This window comes from Myotis davidii, unplaced genomic scaffold (assembly GCF_000327345.1).
Source record: "Myotis davidii unplaced genomic scaffold, ASM32734v1 scaffold1042, whole genome shotgun sequence".
In the NCBI taxonomy this organism is placed as follows: domain Eukaryota; kingdom Metazoa; phylum Chordata; class Mammalia; order Chiroptera; family Vespertilionidae; genus Myotis; species Myotis davidii.
The window spans coordinates 127945-137777 of record NW_006293398.1 but is presented as its reverse complement, the minus strand read 5'-3'; the positions used below and the strand labels follow the sequence as shown (position 1 = coordinate 137777).

General features: G+C 40.4%; 1 protein-coding gene across 1 annotated transcript; it reads left to right on the top strand.

The window, feature by feature from the left end:
- Positions 1-286: 286 nt before the first annotated feature.
- Positions 287-8896, top strand: LOC102755470 (tripartite motif-containing protein 64). Its single transcript, XM_006767135.1, has 7 exons — positions 287-359; positions 2145-2559; positions 3143-3238; positions 4943-5173; positions 5921-5943; positions 6861-6958; positions 8369-8896. Exons 2-7 carry the CDS (start codon positions 2149-2151, stop codon positions 8860-8862), a joined length of 1353 nt encoding a protein of 450 aa, XP_006767198.1. The 5' UTR covers positions 287-359; positions 2145-2148; the 3' UTR covers positions 8863-8896.
- The last annotated feature ends 937 nt before the right edge of the window (positions 8897-9833 follow it).

Here is a 9833-nt window from a genome sequence, read left to right as displayed (position 1 = left end):
GAGCCACACTCAAGGGGCCAAAGAGACAGGGAAACAACCAGACACTAACTTTAATAGCAAAACTATTAAAGTTAACTCGCGAGCCGCAGTTTGCTGACCACTGTGAGGGTGTCAGCCCCCAGGCGTTTTTTTCTGTAAGTTCTAAACTTAATCAGCCATCCTACTGTCCCAGGAATCCTACTACTCTATTACCTTTTTAAGATATAAGCCAATCCCAGCAAGTGGGTGTGGCCTTAGGTATAAAAGGCCAGTCTTTCCAGAGCCCACTTCACTTCGTCTCCAGGGTAGGCTGACGAAAGTCGGAGCTGCCAGCTGAGCGCGAAGAGTTCCTACGACTCTGATCGAAAGAACTTCCAGAGGTGAGTCCACTAATTTTAAAATCTGGTGAGTATGGGATTTAAAGTAAATATCTTCATGCCTATGTTCTCTTATACAAATACTTTCAATTTATCTGTTGAAATGCATGGATCTTCTCCAAGCTAACAAGTAGATGTTCTAGTTAATTGAATTGACATCAATATTTAAAATATCTGTGATTAGAGCATTGCGATATATTGATATTTGCTATAATAGATTACCTGATTATTTTTATTTTACTACCATATTACTAGTGCATTATTTTGGTCCCTAAAAGAGATTTCGTTATTTTTTGTGCAATTATGGAAATCATAAACTATCTAAAATGTTAAATATAATGTATGCATGTAAAAGTCTTCATACATATTAACCTGAAAAATTTGTGTTCAAATACTTAGAAAAACCTTGTTAAGATCATATTTGCAGTCTCCAGGCTCCATTTGAAAACTTTGAAATAGATCTGAACAATTGTAAGGCTTTCCGGGAAGTAGAACTGGACACATGAAAGAATATCAGAAATAAAGATGAGTCAGTCCCGCTTCCATTAACTGCATCTCTGGATTTTCTAGTGTAGAGACAACTTCCCAGTGTTCTTGTTTTCATTTTGAAAAAAAAAAATTGATTCCAGAGAGGTTTTAGGAAAGAGAGAGAGAGAGAGAGAGAGGGAGAGAGAGAGAGAGAAATATAGATAAGAGAGAGAGAAATATGGATTGGCTGCTTCCAGCATGCTCCCTAACTTGGTATCAAACCCACCACCTGAGCGTGTACCCTGATTGGGAATCAAACCTGCCACCTTCTGGTGTTTGGGACAATGCTCCAACCAACTGATCCTCACCAGTTAAGGTGATATTTAAAAAAAAAAAAAAATCAATGGATTACTTGCTGATTATCAGTGTAGTTTGAGCATGCACCAATTCAAAATGTGAAGGTGCTATGATGGGCTAAATAAACTGAGTTGAAAAAAAAATTTATTTTCCTGAACTGGAAATAAGAGAAAAATTTACAATATCTTATTTAAAAGGAAGAGTTTTGCTATTAAAGTTAAGGCATAAATTCAACTATGTATAGTTTAAGGATTTCAAAGTTAAAGTCAACACTTTAATTAAATTAAACAAGTGTAGTTTAACCGGATCAGTTTGATGGGCAGTTTGGAGAGCAGACACATTGATACTATTAACATAAATATGAAGGGTTTGTTTATTTTACAGTCATACAGACAGAGAGAGTGAAAAGGACAGACATTGATTCATTAATTTATAGTCAATTGCGCACAAATTAGCATGTGCTAAATGAGTTATGTATGATTGAGATCATGGTTTATTTTATTTTTCAAAAATCATTGATTTTTAGAGAAAGAGAGGAAGAGGGATAGAGAAAGAGAAACATCAGTTTTTCTGTTCTACTTGTTGATGCATTCATTGGTTCATTCCAGTATATACCCGAACTGGTATTCAAACCGGAAACGTTGGCGTGTTGGAACACTCCAAACAATGGAGTCTAGCAGAGGGGGCTGAGATCACTGTTTATTTTAAACGAAAAGGATGCTGAGGACCATCTTGTCCCATTTTCTCATTTGTGTCTTAGCATAAACCCAACCTGTCTAGATATGCTTTGTCTATGTTTGTATTGGTGGTAAATTAATGAGAAGATTAGATACCTACTTAAGAGGTAGATAGAGCTCAAGCAGACATATCTTTATCCAACGATCTTTCTTTCCTCATCTGTGAAGAAGAATGACTTTCTGTATCTCCCTCTCTCGTTTTGTCTTCCTTTTATTTTAATTTTAGAAACATGGATTCCGAGGCCTTGCAAGTCTTGCAGAGGGAGCTCACCTGCTCCATCTGCATGAACTACTTCCTAGACCCGGTCACCTTAGATTGTGGGCACAGCTTTTGCCGTCCCTGCCTGTTCCTCAGCTGGGATGCATCCCAGACTCCCATGTGCTGCCCTCATTGCAGACAAGTGTCGAAGAAGACAGATTTGAAAACCAACACCCATCTCAGGAACATGGCTTCCCTTGCCAGACAGGTCAGAATGGAACCTGTCAACAGCTCTCAGGAGCAGATCTGTGAGGCACACGATGCTGCAAAGTGGGTCTTCTGTGACACTGACAAGAACCTGCTCTGTGGGCTGTGCTCTAATTCCCTGGAGCACATGCTTCACAGCCACCGCTCAACCCAACGGGCTGCTGAGGAATTTAGGGTAAGTGGTGCCTCTCGTGCAATTTGGTAGATGTCGGCTTCTAAGTGAGAGAGAAAGATGAGGATGATGATTAAAAAAATTTATTGATGAGAATAGAGCTGGTGGAACTGTTGATGTTTCGATGTAAATTCCAAAATATAAATGTATCCGGGCAGAGCTGTTGGCCAACATGGACACTATAACTAGAGCTGTGCTAAGCCTGTACTAAGGGAGATTTCCTTAAATATATTGTCTAAATATGTAGGATTGGTGCTATTGTGGGGCAGGTGGCTAGCACCGGGAACACTGGCATCTGATGCAAATTTGTTTTCTTCATAGTCAGGATAGATGAAAATCTGGGTGCCAATTTCTCAAGAAATGGTTATTTTCGGTAGGTCTCTCCAAACTCATTGTTATGTTTCTGTCACCGCTGATATTCAAAATATAAGAATAAAATGAGGTTAATATGAAAAGATCAGACCTCTCCATTTTACCTCAAGGTGACAGTGTTTTCAACGTCTGCCTTTATTGGTAACCATAAAAAAGAGGATATAATTTACAGTAACCATCTTAGGTGTCACTAAGCTTCATTGTTATTTTGCAGGAGAAACTTCTCAAGAGGATGGCCTTCTTATGGAATATGACTAAACAATTGCAAAACAATGTGAAGCTAGAAACTAGCAAAGCCGAGTCCCTGGAGGTAAGAATGAATGTGTTCTGTTTATTTTTTACTTTGATATATTTATGCAGATTGAGAAATTCTGGTTTATAGTTTCAGGTAAATTGAAGTTAATGAATAATGCTTAAATGATAATAGTTTCTGCCCACGAAAAAGTAGTCATTTTAATATATATATTAAAATGTTCACCCTCTGCATTCATGGAAGCTAGAGGAAAGAATGCTAATACAGTTGACTGTGGAACAGGGCAGGAGGCTAGGGTCCCAACTGCTTGCAGCCAAATATCCACATAAAACTTTTGACTTTACCACGATTTCCTTATTTCTTCTTATCTATGAGGCATTGTTTGCAGGACCCAAGGGATACCAAATTCCGGGGATATTCAAGTTCTTTATATAAAATTGTGTAAAACAGTGCATACAGTTGACCTTCTGCATTAATGGATTTGCAACATCAGGTCAAATATATCATCATTGGTCTGCCCCGGCAAGAATCTTCAAGGAAACCTGCACACATAGATGTTGTTCAAGGGTCAATCAGCTGAGTGTATGCAAGGCTTGAGAGGTATTCCCAGTATAACTTTGAAGGTTTGATAAGTCTTTTCAGAAACAGAGTATAAGTCAAAACCACACTAAGTTTGACTGAAGGAGAGGAGAAAAATAAAGTAGGACCAAGAGAAAAAAAAAATAGAGAATTTAAAAAATTCTGTATATTATGGTGTATACTTAAATATTTTTAAATACTTAATAGAAAAACCAAGCAAAGGAGCAATAGAAAAAGAAGGTAAAGGAGAAGAAATAATTGATGGAGTAAGAACTGTGAAGAAGCATTCCAGGGACCCTTTATTTATTTATTTATTTATTTATTTATTTATTTATTTATTTATTTATTTACTAGAGGCCCAATGCACGAATTTGTGCACCAGTAGGGTCCCTCGGCCTGGTCTGCAGGATCAGGCCAAAATCGGCTCTTAGACATCCACCGAGGGGTCCCAGATTTTGAGAGGGCTCAGGCCAGGCCCAGGGACCCCACCAAGGCACGATTGGGGCTGGAGAGGGATGCTGGAGGTTGGCCAGCCAGGGAGGGACTGTGGAAGGGCTCCTGGGCATGTCCGGCCTGTCTCTCTCAGTCCTGACCAGCCAGACCCCAGCAGCAAGCTAATCTATGGGTTGGAGTGTCTGCCCTCTGGTGGTCAGTGCATGTCATAGCAAGTGGTTGAGTGGCCTTATCATATCATTAGCATATTACGCTTTGATTGGTTAAACAGCCAACCAGTCGACCTAACACTTAGCATATTAGGTTTTTGTTATATAGGATTTTAAAATTTTTATTGGTTTCAGAGAGAAAGGATGAGAGACACAGAAACATCATTGATGAGAGAGAATCATTGTTGGGCTGCCTCCCTAACCACCCCTACTGCAGATCGAGCCCTAAACCCTGGCATGTGCCCTGATCTGGAATTGAACCGTGGCCTCCTGGTTCATAGTGGAAACTCAACAACTGAGCCACACAGGTTTGGCTAGAATTGGAGCCTTAAGAGGGCTTGATTTAATAAGAAAAGAGACTAGGAACATAGGGTCAGGGTGAACTGAAGGGCTTGCAAATACTCAAGACGCTTTGAGGTATGAGGCAAAAAGTTTCTTGATGAGACTAAGGGAAAAATGGAAGTTTGACAATCTTTTTAGAGTGGGAATGTGTAATCCCTTTGATCCTCTATCTGTGCAGGAGTATGTGGCCCTTAGGAAGGCGATGATCAAAGCTGAATATCAGAAGATTCATCAATTTCTCTTTGAGGAGGAGGTCCTCCATCTGCAAGTTATGGAGAAAGAAGCAAAGGAGATCTACGATAAACTGGAGGAAAGCAGAGTCAGGATGACCCAACAGATAGTAACCCAGAGAGAAATGTTCACAGAGCTGAAGGACATGTGCCAAAAGTCAGATGTGGAGCTGCTCCAGGTGAGAGGGGAGGGTCCATCAATTGAGACAGGAATCCTTTTCTGGACAATGTGGCTATGATGCTTGCGTACACCATTAGCCTCAGCTAAGTGATTCTGCTCCTGGACTCCCATCATGGTGTCCATCCAGTCAGTCACTTATTTTCTTGTATCCTGGTAATCTTTGGGAGCTCTTTGCCTAAATAGCTGACATAGGATAATGTGATTTCCGTGTAATCTGGAGCACCACCTTCACAGACAGATTGTCCAAATTCAGTCAATCTCTCAGCATGGTAATATTACCTTTGCTGTGATAATTTTCTATTTACATTCACCTAATCTACTGTCACTCTCTGTTACTGCCATAAAAGCAACTGGCTAAAGACATTGAGGTTTTGACCCTTGCCTAGGCATGATTTCTAGAATTTGACAATCAATTTTAAAGCTCTCTCAGTTTTTCATTGGATGCTCTGTTTTGATTTTATTGTTATAAATGGTCAGATCTCTCCTTGGGAATAACAGGGGGCAATGAGTGATATTGAAAACCTAGATCCGGTTGCATCACTTCACTTCTCTGCCTGACCTCCTGATATCCTCAGAACTCCTTGAGGAAGCTCTGGGTGCTTTAGTTGAAGTGCTGTTATTAAGATGGCCTCTGGTTGTTCCTTTAAGGGAGAATAGGAAAAAGTACATTATTAAAACAAACTCAAGAAAATATGTAAAAGGACATAATTTGTATATTTACCTTCTTTTTCTATTTGTTTTGCAGGATTTGGGAACTGTGATGGAAAGGTGAGTTTACACTAATTCTTTCTGAGAAAGTCATTCTCTTCTGGGTGAGGGAGCTGTACATGTTTTGACTATCCTCTGTAGGTATTTCCTGTTTTCTTTCAAAAATGGCCCTGAGGTCTTCTGGTCTCAGAAGTTTCCTTTCCATGTGGTTTAATTCATATGTACCTAAAACATCTGAGCTTCTGAGTTTTCTTCCAGCTCCTCTCCCCATCCACTTCCTATTTAGTACAATAAACGTTACAGGAGTGATTTTTTTTAAAGTATCACAGAAAAGGTACCTACACTGCACAAGTGGAAGGTGAAAAGAGCAGGAACAGGAGCTTTGCTATGAATGTATGGGGGTTGATTTTCTTCCCAGGACTACCAATGACTCAACCTGTTCCATCACTGCAGGTCAGACCTCAGGGGAATGGACGTCCTGGTGCCCCTAAGAAGTTAGATCTTTAAGAGCAGAGCTGCCAAGTGGAAGTTAGGTTTTCTTACTTGAGGGAAAAAAATAAAAGAGCAGAGCTGTCTGGCTCTATGGACTCTCCCCTTTCAGACATTGAATGTATCATTGGTGACAACTCTGAGACTCAAGTCCCAAAGGCTCTGCCTGGATGTTCTGCTCCCTGTCAGATACCCAGGGGTTTGCATTCTCTGGGGTGGAGTAGATGGAGGAAATGATTGTCAATCATTTTAGAAATACAATAATATCTGAGGAGAATGGGGAAGTTGACATGTGATATAATTTATAAATTCAGAAAAGAAGTAAGGTAACATTTGTTATATCCCCAAGAGGGTAGACTACAATGTATACCCCATTAGCTCAGTTTGGGAGGATCCTGATGAAATATCTTGGAAGAAAAGCTATGATATTTAGAGTAGTTGTGTGACTAACTTTTGCCTCCAAATGCCACTGATGTCATTATATACAGGACTGAATTGGTGCAGATTCAAACAACTCAACTAGTGAATCCCGACCTCACTTCCTGGTGCAGCACTGGACTCCTGGACATGCTGAGCAGATTCAAAGGTAAGCGCAAGCCCTATGGCATCAGGCCTCAATTTATTTGTGGATCTTAGGCTTATAGGTTCTTTTTCTATTTTAACTTTATCTTTTCTGTCATGAAGACAGTCCATCACTTTCCAAAATTAGTATCTTCTTCCCTTATATAGTCATATCACAATGAACTTTGCAACTTATTGAAAATACAAAGCAAGATACCTATTTTTTTTGACGTTTGGAATACATAGAGGAGGAGAAGAGCAATGAGGTTGACCATGTGGTCACGAGGCGATAGAATATTTAGTTCTCAGATTAGCCATCAATATTGTATGTTTGCTCAGTTACCCCGCTATTAAATGTTTACATATGACACTGATGAATTTAAATCTGTTATATATTGTAAGTGCATATATCATGCATTTCACTAAGAATATTTATTATTTATGAAATCAGAAAGTCCAAAAAGGGACTGAAAATGTTATAAGCAGAATAATTTTAGTGCTGTTAGATCAATGTCAAAACCACTGACAGAGAAAGATCTGTGACCGGGGTCCAATCATATTAGGCTCATAGTAGAGAGCAGGTCTAAACACACAGAAATGAAATTGAGATTAGACTGAATGCAGGGTCTGCACAGATAATGAAAATCCCAAGCATTATCTTCAACAATTACTAATTTATGCATAGTATGTATTTCCATCAAATATTTAGATTCTTGAATATGTAGCTGATGACACTTATATTCCAACTAGAGGCCCGATGCATGAAATTCTGCAAGGGGCTCAGCCTTCCGAGCCCCAGCTTGGTCTAGATAGAAGGTCATCTTGACAGTTGTTCTGCTGTTTGTTCTAATTAGCATATTAACTCTATTATATAGGACTAGTGGCCAGATGCAAGAAATTAGTGCAAGAGTAGGCCTTCCTTCCTCCGGCTGCCTTTCCCTCTGGCACCTGGGACCTGAGTTTCCCTTGCAGCCCTGGCTTTGTCCAAAAGGTTGTCCAGAAGGACATCAAAAGGACATCTGGTCTAATTAGCATATTACTCTTTTATTATTATAGATAACAACTCACATAATAGCAAAGTGCTGTCTATTTCTTAAAGTGTCAGGGACAATTAACACAAGAAGAGTTTTCTAAAGGAAAGAAAAGGTTTTATGTGTGACCTAAAACAACCCAGAGGTTGACACTAAATCTCTGCTTCACACAGTCACACCCTTGGTGATGTGTGCAGAGGTTTTGTTTTCTTCTTCTGTGTACTGTGAAGGACTTCCGTGTGCTGTAGAGGTAGTGATAACACTTGCTCTTTGTAGATGACCCAGTCTGCACTCTCTTTGCTTTCTTTATTTTGTACTTCCTTGGAGGAGGGACAAATGAAGAGGCTCTGCTCCTCAGGCCATGGAAATTCCATTTATTGACCTGATTTTGCCTCTTTCTGCAGTGGATAATGTCCTGATTCCTGGAACCATCGGTCACCTCATGAGCCTCTCTGAGGATGTGAGGGGCGTGCTGTTTGGAAATAACCAGCACAGCATGCCCAGGGAGCCTCAGAGAGTGCGGAGTATTGCTGCATGGGGAGATCATACGTTCGTCTCCGGTAGACACTACTGGGAGGTGGATGTGCCACGCAACTCGAGTTGGGTTCTGGGAGTGTGTAAAGATATCCTCCTAAGAGAGCATGATTTCATTATTGATTTTGAAGAAGCATCTCTTCTATTCGCCTTGAAGCTGGGTGGTCATTATTATCTCTCCACTAACCGCCCACTCTTAGTTCATCATGTGAAAATGCCTGTGGGTAAGATTGGAGTGTTTCTGGATTATGACAAAGGTACTGTGAGCTTCCATGATGCTGCCGATGGTTCCCTCTTATGCAGTTTAACTTCTTCCCCCTTCACTTTCCCTCTGAAGCCTTTCCGTTGCGTTAATCTTCCATGAGAAGTTAAGTCTTGCCCTAGCTGGTTTATCTCAATGGATAGAGCATTGACCTGTGGACTGAAAGGTTCCAGATTCGATTCCAGTCTAGGGCACATGCCTGGGTTTCGGGATCAATCCCCACTAGGGGGTGTGCAGAAGGCAGCCAATCAATGATTCTCTCTCATCATTGATGTTTCTATCTCTCCCTCTCCCTTCCTTTCTAAAATAAAAAAAAAGATCTAGTTTTTAAAAAGTGAATTAGATTTTTTTTTTTAAAAAAGAAAAGTTAAGTCTTGGCCATTTGTTTGATGAATTTCCATGTCTCTGGAAACTATTTTTATGAAATATCCTGTGAAGCACCAGGGTGATACCTAGCACATTGCAATTTAAGGGAATGCAATTATTGTATGTTTATAAAATGGCATCACCACATTAAATGTTTAAATATGTTTATAAACTATCATTTCTGTTTTCTAACATATATATAATAAATAATTGAGGCTCAGTGCATGAAATTTGTGCACTGGAGGGGTTTGTTCCTCAGCCCATCCTGCCCCCTCTCACAGACTGGGAGCCCTCAGCGGATGTCCTACTGATGTAGGTCCCCGGGCTGATCAGGGGAAGACACCAGCCCCATCACCCCGCTGCTGCTGCCACTGCCAGCCACTGCAGCCACCAAGGTGTTTTCATCAACATGGACTCCAGTCCCTTCACCATGAAAAAATGGCAACTTTCTTTAGGCATTTTCAAGATGTCTTTCACAGGATATGACATTTCTTTCTTTCTTTTTTTACCCTCACCTGAGGATATGTTTCCATTGATTTTTAGAGAATGTGGAAGAGAGAGGGAAAGACAGAGAGAAACATCAATGTGAGAGGGAGACTTCAATTGGTTGCCTCCTGCATGAGCCCTGACCTGGGCCCCAGCCAGGGAGGAGCATGCAAGCTAGGTACATGCCCTTGATCAGAATCAAACCCCGACCATGCGGTCAG

Excerpts from the sequence above, each read along its gene's own strand:
- LOC102755470 (XM_006767135.1), top strand. The coding sequence starts at position 2,149 with ATGGATTCCGAGGCCTTGCAAGTCTTGCAGAGGGAGCTCACCTGCTCC. Across the intron at positions 5,174-5,920 it reads CAGATGTGGAGCTGCTCCAG|GATTTGGGAACTGTGATGGA; the intron begins GTGAGAGGGGAG and ends TTTGTTTTGCAG. Across the intron at positions 5,944-6,860 it reads TTGGGAACTGTGATGGAAAG|GACTGAATTGGTGCAGATTC; the intron begins GTGAGTTTACAC and ends CATTATATACAG.